This window comes from Lepidothrix coronata, unplaced genomic scaffold, assembly GCF_001604755.1.
Source record: "Lepidothrix coronata isolate B3197 unplaced genomic scaffold, Lepidothrix_coronata-1.0 Scaffold69, whole genome shotgun sequence".
In the NCBI taxonomy this organism is placed as follows: Eukaryota; Metazoa; Chordata; class Aves; order Passeriformes; family Pipridae; genus Lepidothrix; species Lepidothrix coronata.
In genome coordinates, this window is record NW_016690249.1 from 1,363,507 (window position 1) to 1,380,795 (window position 17,289).

At 44.0% G+C, this 17,289-nt stretch overlaps 1 protein-coding gene across 8 annotated transcripts in view; it reads left to right on the plus strand.

Moving 5' to 3' along the window:
* MTUS2 (microtubule associated tumor suppressor candidate 2) overlaps window positions 1-16,023 on the plus strand; it is a 249,480-nt gene extending 233,457 nt beyond the window's left edge. For all 8 annotated transcript variants that reach the window (XM_017818680.1, XM_017818679.1, XM_017818682.1 and 5 more), the window contains 6 exons: window positions 1,416-1,521; window positions 3,345-3,418; window positions 4,847-4,945; window positions 6,388-6,507; window positions 8,906-9,003; window positions 13,314-16,023. In XM_017818680.1, coding sequence (XP_017674169.1) covers window positions 1,416-1,521; window positions 3,345-3,418; window positions 4,847-4,945; window positions 6,388-6,507; window positions 8,906-9,003; window positions 13,314-13,530 — 714 coding nt within the window. In that variant the 3' untranslated portion in view covers window positions 13,531-16,023. The remainder of the gene's footprint in view (window positions 1-1,415; window positions 1,522-3,344; window positions 3,419-4,846; window positions 4,946-6,387; window positions 6,508-8,905; window positions 9,004-13,313) is intronic.
* The last annotated feature ends 1,266 nt before the right edge of the window (window positions 16,024-17,289 follow it).

A 17,289-nucleotide genomic window follows, 5' to 3' on the forward strand; every position in this document is an offset into this window, starting at 1 on the left:
GTGGATATGAAACATGCAGAAGACAGAAGAATCCCTACAGATCATTTAGGACATATCTAATTGACTTTATAGATAAATAACCTGCCAAGGATGGTGGCTGTGAGAGGAGACCCCTTCACCTTCTGAAGGGGTTGGAGTTGAGCATAATCATTCCTATGGGGTGCTGCTCAGCTGAGAGGCAATTAAAGTATGAATAAAGACTTAAGTAAGGATGAGGTAAAGAACATGGCAATGCTCATGAGGTTTCAGCCTACAGACATCATATTCAGGGACAAGGTGCTCTGGAAAAAGTCAGGTGATAATTCTTCCTGTCCCATTAGTAGCTTATTGAGTCATCTACCTCCCCATCTTTCTTTGCTCTTTCATGCAATGTATCAGCAGGCTGAGTCCCAATTAATTTGCAAACAGTTCTTCACTACTGAGTCATCTCCCACATTACTATGAAAATTAGTTTGGATAATTTTAAATTCCATGTTAAATACCTAACTTTCATTCTAAGAGCATGCTTTCTCCAATGTGGTTGGAAATTTTGCTTCTGTTGGGTTACCTAACACGTTTGACTGTTAAAAGCAGTGAAATAACATTTATTCCAGTCAAGGCAAACTCAGCTGCAGTAACTTTCTACCATCATTTAACATAACTGTGAACAAAAAAAGCTGGTTTGAGTCAAGGCACTTTGGAATGAACAACCATTTCATTCCATATAGTGGAATATATAATAGTCCGATCCTCTGCCTTGCCAGATATTACAGATACTATTGTGTTAAATGTAAGAAATAAGACCACTGTGGTTACAAACCCCAGAAAAACAAATCAATGCATTGCATTCAGAAACTGGTTTGGACCACTGACTTAACCTTGATCACTACTTTTCATTGTATTTTCTTTAATGATGTATATCAAGGGACCATCATTAGGGATCTCACTCTACCTTTAGCCAAGTCTACTAGCAAACAATATACTGAAGGAATCACAAACCCACTAGGTGCACTGGAACACAGGCTGCCCACAGCCCTCTTCCAGTTGCTCCCATGATGGCTTCCTCACTCCCATGATGGCTGTGGGTTGTGTGGTCATTAATATAATTTAGATTAATGCAAAGTTGAGATTTCTGAACATTTAATAAATGCCGTCTTCACCTAAGGACTTTTTGACCTTTTGCTTTCTTATGTACATATTTATCACCATTAAGCTAAAAGAGCAAAAATACTATCAGCAGTGACTACATACTACCACTCAAGGCATCAACATGCCTGTTTTGTAATGAATAAAACTGGCTCAGGTACTGGAAGTGTCATGCTCAGTAGATCCCTTTAGTGTTTCCAGCTCACTGGAGCTCTCTAGCAGTGGCTTGTCAGTGTGCCACGGTGTGTCTAATCATGTGTCCATGTCTCCACTCACTGTTGTTGGAACAGGTGGAAGATATCACAGCTGTACATGAAGCTGCAATGTTACAGTTGGAAAATAACCACCTAGTTGCCATTACGGTACTGCAGGATGAGAATGACTGCAAGATTCAAGGTAAGCCAGAGACGACCCAACAGCTACACAGCTATTCCAGAGCAAGAATTAATGCTGTAGTGACACTGTGTAAGCCTGGATTTTCTTCCTCCAGAGCAGGTGATACAGAAAATTTGTGTTGGTCTAGTGCTTTCACATGGGATGGACCACTAAGTTCATGCTAGGGCAAAGGGAGAGCTGTCTGCAGTGTGTACAGCATCTAACTTTGACCTGAGATTATCTGAGGGGGGTCTCTGGGTCAAAGATAAGACTGTCCATAGGTTGCTGAAAATAGAGTCCAAATTCCACCTCACTTCACACACATGCTTTTCTCAAGAGGCTAATTCTTGGGTATCCATGAGACTAGAGCTCATTGGATATCTCTGAATTTAGGTGCTTAAATGCTCGCATTGCTTCTAAAAACAAGACTCATCATTTTCAGCAGCAAACGTCTGGCCATGCTGAGCAGACCAAAGCCACACACTCACGCAAATCTGTACCTCAGCATTGTTATCTTTATTCTGTGTTACAGTTTTGACACAGGACTGATGCTGCAGACAGAGCTGTTTCCCCCCTTCCAGTTCAGTCTCTAAACATATGTCTTTGTGAATGCTTTAGCTGACATTTAACAGCTACCTGTACAATCTCCCTCTTTTTTTTTCTTTTTTTTTTCCTTTTTTTTTTCCTAACAGTCTACTTTTTAAATAGCTCTAGTAGGTTTTCCCACATTTTCCAAACCAGACCATATTGCTTAGCTCTGTATTGTGTCAATTAGAGACACAGTCCAGAGTATAACATGAACTGAGAACAGTCTATTCCCCTCTCCCATAGGCAGAGAAGGTGTCTAGCATGCCATCTGTAAATTAACACATGCAATTTTGAAAATAATTAAATAAAAAGCTGTTTCTTGCTTGAGGATATTCTTATCTGGCTGGTTTTTTTGGTATTTTTCGATGATAAAATTTAGTTGTGGTTTATCAAGGGTCTGGTGGCCAAAGTTTGTGCTCCCTGATCCTAGTGCGGGTATTAAATGCCCTCCTGTGCCTGGAAAAGGCATTGCAGCAGCTGCGGGATAGTGCGCTGTGCAATACACTGGAGCACTGGTATTATCGCTGCTGTTACTGTGGCAGGGGTTAGAGGGCAGAATCCCATGGGCTTGGGGGTGAAAACACAACAAATAGAGTGTCTGTAGGCTAAAAAGGTAGGTGCTCCTACTGCACTGAATGACATTTTGGTGCCATTGCTTTAGAAATTAAACTTTATTTCTCTTTGCTTATTAAACTTCTGGTTATTTGTAAGTCCAGCATAAGTTATTCTAGCAGAGAAACATTTAATCATGTTTTTTGTCTTCTCTGTCAGTCTCACTACTGGAATAAACCTCAAAGCTCATCTGCCACGGCTTGGGGAGAAGCACTAACATTTGCATTTTTGCACCTGAGGTCGTGGCCCTCCTCTCTATCTTCCTAAAGAAATTGCAAGCCAAGATTTTAAATATATCTAATTTAAAAATCTTTGATCTGGGGATACTCACTCTGCGTTGGTAAATGACCCATTGTCAGACTGATCCTATTCAGAGTACCTGGGAGCTGGGACTTCTGAGCAGTTCTGAAACCACTGAATGACCATAATATGGTCACATAAAAATAGAGGTACCTGCAGCCAGTGAGAGATAAGGAAAACTGATCCTCAAAACAACTCACAGAGTATATTTCTAGCAGTTTCCTACTCCACCTACATGTCCTAAAACTGCATCCTGAATTGCACTTGGCTCAAGATTTGTGTGCTCTCGGACCCTGGTTTGACAGGCTTCACTTAGTAATATCATGTCTGTGCAACTTCCCCAGAACTGAATACTGCTCACAAACTGGAAAAGGCACAACTAGAAGAGACTTTCGAAAAACTGCGGCTGTCACTCCAGGTTAGCAGTTTCTTTGTTTCCCACCCCTGTAATGATGTTGCAGAGCAGCTGATGGGCAGCCCCAGTCCCTTTGCTGGCTGCCAGCACACCAGGCTCTTACTTCTTACCAGCTATAGCACCTCTTGTCCTCTGCCTGTCCAAACTGGGAACTACCAGCAAACCCTCAGGATTTTTCCTCCCCCTTGCGTGGTTCAGGAGAGAGGGCAAACGTAAAGGGACAAAAGGGCGTCTGGATAAAACAAGGAATGTCCTTTTGACCCTGCTGACTGCTGGTAAATTTGAGCTCTTCCCTGAGTGGTAGGCCGGGCTCTGGCATCTGTGGTGGCTGCGAGCATCACCTTTTCTACATGGTACTCTCCAGCAGGCACCCCCAGGGCTCAGAAACACTGACCTCTCCCTGGCTGGCCCCGTGCCTTTGCTTTAAACTCTTCCCTGCTGCCTGAAAGTGGGAAAGCCGGTCCCATGCTGTAGACGCATCTCCAGGCCCACTGGAGGGCAATGTGGTCCCTGATGCGGATTGCCCAAGGCTGGCCCTGCTGTGCAGCTAGGCTGTGGCCAGCCAGGGTCAGCCCTGCACATCACATCTCCCACATCCCACTATTTAACATCAGGCTCTCAAGATGAAGAAATTCCAAGGAGTGGAGGGCAGAAGTATGACTGTGATACATGCTAAGTTTGGAATTCTTGTGTAAACAAGAAAAGATGCCAGAGCAAATAGTGCAAGTCCTACTTGATTTCACAGGCAGAGATGAATTACAATTTTAAACCCTCTAACTAGCACGTATTTTTGCACTGCTGCAACAGCTTGAGGTGTGTCAGCAGTTTTGCAATGAGTGCTGATGTAATTTTGCAGCCAAGAAATCACTACTGTGAAAGATAAGAACACAAATTTCACAGCAACTGTGGATTTTACAGGTGTTGTATAGACAGGGGTACAGATATGCCTTTGATGATAACAGGAATATGATTGCTTACAATAACATGTTGTTCCGGTGTATAGCTCTGAGATGAAATGACGATCATTTAAAGCCCACACCACGAATTTATCATTTCTGTTACCGTGTTTGAAGCCTAGAAATGTGAAGGAAGAAGGGGTGGGGTATCTACTGCCTCATTCAGACTTCAGGAACTGCACAGTCATCCATATGATATAAATGCCAGCTCTCCTAAGGAAGAACACATTCATTCTCATCCAGCACAAGGTGATGGGATGATTTAGCATCAACCACAGGTGTTGCAAGGATTTTGTGATTCTCTGAGGCTTGTCAAGCACTCCATTGCATGTTCAAGTGTCCTTCCATAAAAAAATACCGCTTTGCAGGGGTTTCTAAGCCTTGTTCAGCTTTCCTGGTAGTTTCACAATGCAGACTGACTTGTATGAAGGTTAATAAGACAGTTGGTGTATTAATCTGTATGTCTCCCCTCCAGGACCAGATAGACACCCTCACGTTCCAGAATCAATCTCTTAAGGCCAAAGCAGACCGATTTGAAGAGGCTCTGAAGAAAAACACTGAGGAACAACTGAAGGTAGATGACAACTCTAACTATACAGTCATCAAGATACATGTTTCTAAATATGACTCACATCACCCGATTCCATGAATAGCAATGGGATCCTCACCCCAGGGATGAGGTGGCAGGTCTCAACCGAGACTCCAAATATTGAGCTCTGGGGAAGAGTCAGAAATCTTAGCCTTAGGTCCATCATTTTGTGATTTTGCTTCTTTTTCTTTATTCTTTCACCCAGCATTTGTAGCTCTGCTTCCAAAACATTTCATTAACTCTGTCTAGTATATCCTTTCTGCTGTCTATTCTTCTTTCCCTTTTTTGTCTCTTTCACTTTTTCCTCTTTATCTTTTCACATTTACATTTTTTTTTCTTTTTTTTTGTGCCTTCTGAAACAACTTCTTTGATATTCCTTCTATTCCCTCTTTTTTTTTTTCTGGATTTGCAGGGGATAGCCCTGTCATTTGAAATATTTATTCACCTGCTGCCTACTGCATCCATGCTGTTTATTTACAGTGTGTAAGTAAACACACACTGCAATTATTTATCTGAAATGAAATAACCCTGAAATGACCCTCCAAAAAAGAATTTTCTTTCACCTTGGGGCATTTCAGGGTGTTCATAGCACAACTTCATGGGCAGCTGTATCAACATGACAGAAAGGACACAATGAAAATAGTAGGGTGTGCAAGGGGCTCAGTGAATTTTCAGGTGACAGAACTCCTTAGAAAAGAAGCATAAATGTCTAAAACATGTTTGGCCATGGGAAACAGGTAGCATCAGTCCTTTTCTGCCTTCACTGCAGTATTTAATTTACGTGCAAGAACAAATTCTGCTGTGTCACAGTGTTGTTCCACCAGGCAGTTCACTGGAGTGAGTTACACTGGGAAAAATCCAGAGCAGTGAAAGTCAGGGACAGTATTTCATCAGTATAATTCAGAGCACAAATGTTGCCCATGAGCTGAGCACTAGTATTCCCTACATACCTACATCTGAAGTTCTTGAGCAGAGGGGGAACTTTTACCCACCAGATCTGACCTTTGCTAACAGGCACTATGATGCATCGGTGCAGGCAAGACAGAACACTGTAGTTTTCACCTCCACCCCACTCCAGTTTCCTCAGTTTCATGTTTGTACTTTTCCCAAGGCAAAATCCCTGCAGAAGCATAAAACACCTCATGTGGTTGCCAAACTATGATTAGGAATGGGATTGCTGAACAAGCTGGCATCCCATCCTTCTCTCCATGAGGCTGGTCAAAAAAAAGATATTGTTGGCTATCCAGCCAAAGAGGTGTCAAGGGAGACAATATCATAGTGTTCTGGTGTGCTGCAGAAGACCAGAGGTCCAGGTGGTTTTCACACCACTGAGACTCCTAAACCAGTGTGTACACAAAGGAATTTTTCTCTTATAGCTGAAGATGCATTTATGGCTGACATATCCAAATCACTGACATATTTCTTAGATTGTGCGAGCTCCATATCTGCACTTAGAAAAAGATTTGAAGAGCTTAAAACATGTTCTTGAAATGAAGAACTTCCAGATTCACCAACAGGAGAAGATGATTATGGAGCTGGAAAAACAGGTGAGTTGTCACTGTCATTTTTCCTACAGAGATAATAAAGTAAAAGTTTGGTTACAGCAGATGAACTTGGAGAGGTGAGTAAACACGGGAGGTTGGGGCAAGACACAAAGATTTTCACATCATTGATCTATTTTGGGTTTTTCAGTCAATACTTGCTCAGCCTGTTAGGTTAGACAATGAGGTGAGTGGTGTAGGAAGAATGGAGGAAGGGAAACTTTGTGGTAGCCCAGGGCCTGCATCATAAGCCCCTACAGGAGTCAGGTAGCCATTTAGAGTTGGGGAGGGCACATGGGGAAGATTGAGCCATGGTGTTTCTTGCTGCTGCTCCTGAGGACATTTAGGTAGCTATGTATGAATTAGCAATATTTAGCAAGTAACCCCTAGCAAGGCTTACTCTTGGAAAGGTCTCTCCAACCCACCAGTAAGGCTTTTCTGCAGCCTACACTGTCTTCTTATCCTTTACGTGTGGGAATCCCTAACAAAGAACTCCCCAGTTCACTATCAATTACATTTTTTGTTGGAAAGGGGATTAATTTTGTGAATAACCTGCAGTGACAGTAAAAGTGCAGTATGGTGACAGGATGAGGCAATACCTCAGCTAGGAGCTGGGGCAGCTGGCTCAGCACAGCATTCAGCAAGATTTGCTTCCATTTACAGGGAAATTTGAGAACTCTGATGATTATTTTGCTGAACAGATGCTTGAGTAAGTAGATGTAGAGAAAAGTGCCTCTTTACAACTGAGGCTTGTTATCTGTGCTCCTTCCAATGCGCTGCTCCTGGAGCTAAGCCAGCATTTGAAAACATGCTCTGTAGGGTTATACTAGGAAAAAAAGAGTCCCAAACAACAGCCTATAATAGTTCCTGGTCATTCAACTGCTTTTGCTGATTAACCACATACAAGCACACAGTCCTATTCTTGCCCTTTATCAGAGTAAAACACTGTGTCTACTGTGGTCCAAAGGCACAACTGCTTTCTGTTTAAAGGTATACCTTTGTAAGTACCAGAACATCTACATGGCATCTCCAAACGCTCTGAAAGAAGAGGAGCCTCATGAGGGAGCAAGAGGGTATTCAAATACAGGGTCAGGCTTGGCTCCTTGGCTGCTGAAAGGGAGACTGGAAATGAAGGTGGCATAGGTACTACTTATGAAAACTATTGAGGAAGCAGAGAGGGTGCCCATGACAGTGATTCCTCTCTCAGAGCCAGAAAACTGGGCCAGAATTCACATTCTGCTCTAACAAAATATGCTGGGCCAGGCCAGAATATCTGAGAATCAGGAGTATCCTTTGCAATTACCTGCACAGACTGGAAAACACTACATAAAACTGACATCTCCCCCATTAAGTGAGAGTTATTGGTAACTCCAGTGCACAGTACTTTGGGTCTTTATAAAAGGTTGGGAAATTCAATAATCGAGCTCACACAGAGATAAGGTTACTCTGTGCCATCTTATTTTCTTTCAAAGTTGTTGAATTCAGCAAAATTCAAACTGCTAGAAAACCAAGAACTAAGGTGATAAAGTACGTCAAATTCAAAGCTTGGGAAAAACAGGGCACCTGAGGCTGTGGAACATGCCTATAAACATCTTACTGATGTTCTAATACATGGCTATTGATATCCTCAGACTCTGTCCTTGAACTGTCCAGAATAAAAGCTACCTGTGCTTGGGATAGGATTCATTTCAATTAATTACAGCTTAAAGTTAAATGTCTAGTTTAAACTGGTTATTCAAGCTGACATTGTTAGCAGTAGTGAGAAGAGTCTCCAAAGGGCAACCCTCCTCATATGAACGCAGCAGCAGTCTAAAGCTGCTGCTGGGCATCCTCTGCCCTGCTGGGTGATGTTGTTCATCCCCATAACTGAAGAATCATAATCCTAAAAGGCTGGATGCCAGACTGTTATGTCTGATGAGACTAGTTGAGCTGGATGATGTGCATCATAGCACCTTGCACTCCTCCTTCATCATGAGACGAAGGACCACTTATGCCACAATGTCCTTTCCATGCTGGGCATCCCCATGCTCCCCAAGTGCCACCAGCTTCCTGTCCAAGACCAACAGCTCGTAATGCTGGCTCCTTGAGAGATGAAAACTGGAGGGGCACCACTGAGGAAAACCTTTATTTGCACTGAACAAAACTAAGACCCTCCTCCTCCTCAGTTAGAAGTAAAGGCTAGTTCAGCTCTGCCCCTGCTTAATGCTCTGCTGATGGCCCCACTTACTTCACCAGTATGATGCGGTGGTATGAGTCAGACCTCCAAGACTTAGCTGCAGTCAAGATGACCACCTCCATCTATCCTCAAATTTTAGAAGTTGCTTTATGGACAAAAAAAAGAACAAATTATCTTGGATCAGGTGTTGGGTGTGCTTCAGACTTAACAAACCTTCTTTTGTTGCAGGTTGAAAAAAACTTAAAACTGGAAGAAAAAATCACCATGCTGCAACAGCAGAATGAAGAACTCAGAGCCAGGATTGAGCAAAATACTGTCATAACAAGGTTTGTGCTGATATTTGCAATCTGTCTTAGCTTGAAAGAAGGCTCCAGATCGTAATTGCACAAGGCTGACACTTTTTTCAGAAGGGGAAAAACCTCACCCTGAAAGTGTATTGGTGTCCTTTTCTCCTTGTTCTATTAAAAAATCCTTTTTATATTGGGGTTTGCTTACTTTAATATAAGGAAGGCCACACATCTGTCTGTGTATTTTCATGATTTTGACATGCTGCTGAGAGCGAACTTGCTGGTGGTTCTGATCTCAGTATCAGCACCCTGAAACCCATTAATCAGTGGGAATGAGGATGGGAATGGGATGTTTTCAGAAAGACATGCTACCAATGCCACTGTCACCCAGGCAGGATTATCCATAGATGGTTTTGTTCATTGGCACTGCCTCTTTGCACCTTTGTCACAACATGGCAAAGGTGTCAAGGCTCCTTGTGTTAGTTAGGTAGTATATAAAGAGAAGGGTAGGACAGTCCCTGTCCCAGAGTTCATAATCTGCTTTAAGGCCAGAGACCACAGCTGGAGCCAGACAGAAAGGGTGCCAGAGGGAGACACTAGAGCTGGTCTTGTACCAACCCTGCAGCTGCCTAAGCTGTCATTGCAGTCAGAAATAATGCCATTGGCCAAAAATTAAATTTATTTTTTAGCTGACTTTTAAACTGTCAGCATCTCATCTCTGATTTTAGTTTTTGTCTTTCAAGTGCTTCGTTTGTTAATGATTCAGCCTTTTGAAATTATCTCCGGCATGTAGATATTTTTAAAAGGCAGCATTACGTGCACTAACATTCACATGGGGTGAGGATTATGTTTCCTCTCACCTAATTGTAAATACCTGTAATACCCATGTCACTGTCTGAGATTGGTGTCTACAGTGTTTCTGTGCTTGGGGAGGAGAACTAGGAATTTTTGAGGTCTGGTTCATGAGACCAGTTTGAGACACCTGCTTTAGGGCTGGATGAATTGTGGCCTGGAAGTGGCAGTCTCTCTCCATGCCTGACAGCAGCCAGAGTTCCTGGTTCAGTGCTTGGCATCTCTGCATTGCAGCTACCTGTCTCTGGCTGAGTGAATAGCATTCTCCCTCCACTCCCTGCCAGCATCCAGCTGCAGTACTTTGTTTCTTGTCTGTAACTGTGTAGGTACTGGTTTCAAGAACATCTTTTGGGAGAAATTCTGAATTTGAGGTCAGTCTTCAAAGTCATCTTTGAGGACAGTAATTTTCAGCAGTAACTATTTGGGAATAGCTATGGGACAGCTATAGGGATAGCCAGGGCTTGAAATTTGGAATTATTAAGACTTGCGTTTTCCTGACAGCAGTAGCCATGCAGATACTCATTTCTGTTGTACTGGCAGTGCCTGGGAAGTACAGCATGAATGAGCTCTGGGAGCTGCCCTTGCTGAGGAACAACACGGATTAGAGCTATTTCTGCCAGTTTGCAGTTTGGGTGCCCAAGCAGCTGTGACAGCCCAACAGCAGCAAGAGGAGGGAGGGGAGCCAGAGAAAAGCCAGTCTTTGCAGCATGGTCAGGAGGGGTGTTCCAGAGGTGCTGGGGGCCTGAGGGGTGCACCACAGAGATATTTTCAATTATAGCCAAAAGCAGGTACAAAGGGAGGGACAAGAGCCTTACTATGCCCCAGCTTTGGATGCAGGAGTTCCACAGAGCCTCTGCTGGAACTTCCCCAAACACTTGAAAAAATCATCTAATTTCCCAACATTTCAGATCCTTCCTCCAATCAACCAACATTTTTTCGGTTCATTGGACCGAGGTTGTTCAGCACCCAGAGCTGAACATAACCAGATGTGGTCTCTGTTGGCATAGCCCAGGAACCCACTGACCTCTGGACCTTTTGGATCGAGGGCACGACTCAAGCACCTTCTCCCACATCTCTGTCATGTTGGTGTTCCCCTGCAGATCTCTGTTGGTTTATGGCTGTGATTTGTTACAGCTGCCTAAATAGTTGGGAGACTGGGAGAGAAACACATCTGCTCATGTCTGCTCCTGTCCAAGTAGTGCCTTTAGCAGAGGAGGGAGCTGAGCCCCTCACTATGCTCTGCGGTCTGTGCTGTTGTGACTAGCCTGTTCCCAATACCCAGATGAGCTTTACCAGCCAGTTACACACTAAGAGACATACAAAGGCAGGGAGAGCATGTGCTTTTTTATTTTTTCCTCAGCAAATGCTGTCTGAAACGAATGTACTGGGGCTTTGCATATAATTTTTATGGCTGCCTTGTTCAACATTGCAAAAGAAAGTAATTCTGTGTGTAGCAAGAGTTACTTCTTCAGGGTGAGGTCCCAGGTGGACTTTCTCGTGACTAATGTTAGACTGTGAGCTCATGCTATAGCTGGTTCCCCATTAGGACCATGATAGGATTTTTCTTCTCTACCAGGCAAGCAGCTTTCTGAAAACTTCTGCCAACTTGTGTTTTAATCCTTCAACTCTGCTAGCTGCTGCTCCATGATTCAGAACTTTCAGGGACTAGGAGAAGAAACAGACATATTCTTGATTACCTGAACCACACTTCTGTAGGAATGAAGACAAAAAAAGCAGAAATTCTTAAAAAATGTTTTTTAAACAGTATCAGAAATGCCAACCCCACCATCTCAGAGGCTTTTGTTGAGTGCAGCAGCAGCCCATGACATCTGCTATAAGCTTCAGGCTACACCCAGAAAAGGAGTTGTACAGAATTTTTTGTGTGCATCCAAAATCCACACCCAGCTGCTGCTGAATGCTGGAAACACCTAGGGGAAGGTTAGGTTCCTCCCTGTTCATTTCTATAAAATCTTAAATTGCCTGTAAATCAGGTTAGGTACCTGCCCAGAGCTGCCCCAGGTTGATCACATCAGGACCTGGCTCCTGCCCAAGTGTAATGGAGCTGCAGAATCTTGGTGCTCCTTCATGCATCCTTCAGTATGTAGCTATTGTCAGCACATGCCCAAAACACATATTAATCGGGTCCCATATTCTACTTGCACTGCTTCATTTGTTTCAAAACCAGTCACCTGGTGCAAACTCACTAAGGCTGGTGCCCACGCCCCAGCTCCCCAGAAGCCATTAAGTTATTGGACATTCTGGGAGAACACCTCCCTGGTCCTTGCTGGTCAAGTTTCTCTAGCATTGCAGTCAGGAATAGTGGCTTTTTTGGGACCAAGGAGGAAGGAGCTGGAGAAGGACCTATAGCCTCATGAGCTTTTACAAAGGAGAGGGAAGGCCTTGAAGCTGATCTGCATCCTGCATCAGGACTAAGCTAAAGCTGGGAGCATTCAAAGGGCAGAATCCTTTTCCTTTGCATTCAGTAGCAGTGAGCTGAAAAAGTCAATGGATGCAACTGTTTTCTCTCCTCTTTGCACTCGCTCTGACACTCCACAAGTGCTCTCTCATTCATTGCACAGCTTTGGCATCTAAGCTGAGAAACAAGGGCAGGGGATTTATTGGCCCATTCCCAGGTAGAAACTACTGTGCCAGTGAACAGGTTGTGCAGACACCACAACCCCATGCTGTGCACCTGCTTCCTCCATGTGCTGAAAGTGGGGAGAAAACACAGATTGGATTCATTCTCAGGGAGCCAAAACCAACTTGGCCACAAGCAAATACCGATGCAAGAGGACATCTGAAACCACTGTGCCTACCTACATCCCGAAGCCAAGTACTGGGGCCAGCTCTGAAGTCCTCTTCAGACACCAGTGACCAAGGCTGGGCATGCTCTGCAGTCCTAGTTGCCCACCGTGGGACTGATGGTGTTCTCTTCAGCTCCACCCTATTCACAAACCCACAGCTTCCAAGGGAAGGCCAGCACTTTCAAATATACAAATAAATAAATAAATATACTAGATTCTTCTTTTAGGACTTACTAGTTTTTACTCTCTTGTCTATATGGGAAAATGGCCATTTTTAAAGTGTCTGAAGTGCATTGTCCGTGCACAAAGTTCTTGGCACTTTTGCATGCCATACATGATGCTGGCAGTAGCACAAGGCCAGAGAAGAAGGCTGGGGTTCATCCCACCTAAGCTTTGGCAGCTGAGATGCCTCAAAGAGGTATAGAGCAAAGGCACAGGTGCATCTGGAGGCAGAGTCAGACAGTGTGGGAAAGCTGTGACTTGTGGAGATGCCTTTCTCACCCAGCAGTGAAGAGATCTGGTGACAGCTGTGCCCAAGCTTCAGCAGCTCAGGGGCAGGGGGTTGAGATGGGATGGGATGTGGCTTGCTGCTCAGTGTTCTGCCTGGTCCTGCCTCTTGTGCAGTGCTGGCTGCATTAATGCAACCATCTTTGCCCTGGTGTGCCTTACATGTTGTCCTGCTTCTCTCTCCAGGCAATTGTCAGAGGAGAATGCTAATCTTCAAGAATACGTTGAGAAAGAAGTGGAGGAGAAGAAGAAGCTCAGCAGGACTAACGAAGAGCTCCTCTGGAAGCTGCAGGAGGGAGATGCCGTAAGCCCTGTCAAACTCCCACCTGCATCGTCCACTTCTTTTTATCACTGCTCATCAGAGAACTCCTCTCCAGCAAAAGTCAGAACCTTGCGGCGATGAATCAGCAGCTGTGCGCCGGAGGTTCTCTGCCTTTTATGCATTTCCAATCTGCAAAATGTTACCCTCCAAGGAAGTATTACCATCAACAGGCGCCCAGCGTTCGTGGCTGCAAGCATGTTTGGTAGCTGCATAGCTTTACACTAGGCAGGGTACTCTTACAGTCCCCATATAGAAATTCTTGGTTCTGACATGTTGATTAAGGTAGCAAAAAAGATAGCAAAAAGCTAGAACAGCAGAAAGTTAGGATAGCAAAAAGTTTAGTTTGATGTGTGAACATTATAAGTATGGTTAGAGCCAAAAGTTGGAAAATGCTCTAATAATGGTTCATCAGAATGAACTTTTGCTGCAGTATTTCAGGTTAGTTACAAATACAGTTCAAGTTGTGAATATTTCTGTATATGTGTCTGTGTTTATATACATGTACGTATTGTACCTTTATACCTATATATAGACGCACACACATATATATGTAGTTGCAGATGTTCTGAATTGCATTTTTTATATTATTGGATACTACTAAGTGCTGATATATTTTCATTACAGTCAGCAGTTTTCTAACTCGTGCCTAAGACTTGTATCTAAACAAAATGCATTTCTGTTTAGACTCCCAGGAATATTTATATCCAACCTAGAAGAAAGTTACACAGAAGTAGAAGCGCCTTCCAAATGACCACCAAGTGGTACTCTATGTAACATGAACACCAGCGAATTTGAAATTCTGAGACAGTACTGCCTTTGAAACCATCACCTTTGCTTTGAATACCAGATAAGATATGCATACCATCCACTGCTTTTTTAACTCTTACCATTGATATTGTAAGTGGAGATAGGCTAGAGATGAGAAACCTGAGGGGTTTAGCAAATTTGGTAGAGGTTACTGGTTAACGTCGTTCAATTTTAGTGTCTTTAAATCCTAGTCAGATCTTATCTTGATTTACCTTGGCCTGATTTGGATACAATCAGAATCTCTGGTTGTAGGTTCCTGTCCATTTTGTTTTATTTCAAGTCCCATAAGCAAGAAGGAGAAAAAAAGTTGTTCATCCTTGACCTGTGCTGGGTGAGAGGTTTCCAATATTAGGATGAGACACTGGGCAACAGCTAGGGCTCTAGCCTCCTTCCGCCTGAAATGCCAAATAGAGCACAGCCAACTACACAGGCGCAACTGAGGTCAGAATTACTTTCCTTCCACATATCTATATTATTTCACATTGCTAAAGCTTACCTAAAGTTACAGAGCACTTTAAAGATCCGTGGAAATGAGTGGCTAAACTAACTTTAACTTTCCCATCTAGAAGCGAAAATGTTCACCCAGGCTTCGGGTGACCCCCCACCCGAGGGAGTGGTGGGGCTGAGAAGTGGCTGTGGTGGGACACTCTGCAGGGCCCTCATGGGTACTTCTAGCAAGAAAAAATATCCCTGAGCATAATTTCAAAAACAAAGAGATCTGTGGGATGCTTTTCTACCCAGCTTAGGGCAAAAAGCCTGCATGCAGGCCTGCTTTGTGCACTGGGGTCAAAGTAAGCAGGGAGACAGTACATGAAGCAAACCCCTGGGGTGCAGGAGTGCTGTGGGGAGGGTGGCTCTCCCACCTGGGTATGTGTGGCACCAGCATGTCCTGCACCTACAGGGATGAGATTGCACTGCCCTGCAAACTGCTTGAGTGGGAGCTATGCTTCAGCTTTCCTGGGAAATACTCAGGATTCACAGACTGCAGCTTAGATACAGCTTCAACCACCATCAAAGCACCTGTGGCCTGTTCCACAGTGTTAAAAAAAATCGTGATTTTTTTTTCTCCTTTTTAGAGAAATTTATTTTTGTAGCAGCTTTTGCATGATACTGTGATACTGAGTAAATTGAGCATCTTGTTAGAATAGATCATGCCACACCAGCTACTGCTGTTGAAATGCATTACTAGATTTTAGTGTGTCCAGCAAATACAACCTGAAAGTAAGATAGATACCTAGCACATACATGCACACAAAGCCCCTTCTTGCCAAGTACAACTTTAATCACTTTGATACTTACTAACTGCACAGACACCTGCAATACCTACTGCATTGTCGTCTTTCATCCCATCAATACAATTCAGGTAAAATGAGATCATAGGAGCATAGGATGATTTGAGTTAAAAGGAATCTTTAAGATCATCTGGTCCAAGCACCCTGCCGTGCACAGGGACACCTTCCACTAGATCAGGTTGCTCAGAGCTTCATCCATTCTGGCCTTGAACAGTACCAGGGACAGGGGACATCCACAACTTCTCTGAACAACCTGTTCCAGTGTCCTACCACTGTCATTGTAAGAAAATCTCTCCTTATGTCCAATCTGAACCTATCCTTTTCCATTCTAAAACTGTTGTCCCTTGTACTGTCACTAGAGGCCCTGGTAAAAAGTCCATCCCCATCTTTCTTACAGGCCCCCTTTAGATACTGGAAGGTGTTACAAGATCTCCCTGGAGCCTTATCTTCTCCAAGCTGAACAACCCCAGCTCTTTCAGCCTGTCTTCATAGGACAGATGCTCCAGCCCTCTGGTCATCTTTGTGGCCCTACTCTAGACTTGCTCCAGCAGGTCGATGTCCTTCCTGTGCTGAGGAACCCAGAGCTGGATGAAGCACTGCAGAGTGGAGTAGAGGGGAAGAATTCCCTCCCTCGACCTGCTGGTCATGTTTCTTCTGATGCAGCCCAGGATATGATTGGCTTCCTGGGCTTTGAACACTGACATCCAGCCTCTCATCCACCAGTATCCCCAAGTCTTTCTCATCAGGGTTGCTCTCCATCCATTCATCCCCCAGCCTGTATTGATACCAGGGGTTGCCCTGATCCAGGTGCAGCACCTTGCACTTGGCCTTACTGAACCTCCTGATTTTCACATGGACCCACCTCTCAAGCCTGTCAAGGTCCCTCTGGATGGCATCCTTTTCCTCCAGTGTATCAAGTGTATCACTCAGCTTGGTGTCATCTGCAAACTTGTTGAGGGTATACCTGATCCCACTGTCCATGTCATTGATGAAGATATTAAACAGTTCTGGTTCCAATATGGACCCCTGAGGGCCACAACTTGTTACTGATTTCCATTTGGACATGGAAATCAATGCAACCATCCAGCCAATTCCGTATCTAACTTCCATCCATCAAACCCATATCTCCCCAATTTGGTGACAAGGATGTTGCGTGGAACTGTTAAAGACCTTACGGAGTCCAGGTAAATGACATCAGTTGCTCATCCCTCATCCACCAGCGCAGTCACACCATTGCAGAAGGCCACCAGATTAGTCAGACTTATTGATAGTTTCTAGAATCCTCCTTTTTACCCTCTGTAAATTGGTTGAGCTGAAACAACCAGAGATGTTACCATGATGCTCCTCTAAACTTTTCTGTGCTAAACACACTAAAGCATACTATTGGCCCAGGACAGTCTGGCTGAGCCTGTTTTAATTTATTAATCCTTTCCCTCTTTTTCTGGTGCTTTATCACTTTGTTGTTTTAAAGTCATAGCAAGAGATGCTTCCAGCAGTGAATTGGGAGTGGGGCTTTTACGGTGGGAAAACTGGTGTTGAACCCAGCTCCACCATCATTCCGTATCATTGCCAATCCCTTTCCCATCGAATTTTTGCCTCCCAATCCTGCCTCTCACTGGATTCTTCCTTGGCACGGCCTCTGGGGTCTGCCCAATCACTAGCAAAGCTGTAGGAAATTTTGCCTGACCAGAAGGGACCCAGCAACCCATCCCTGTGGGGGGTGTTAAGGGTGGCTCCTCCT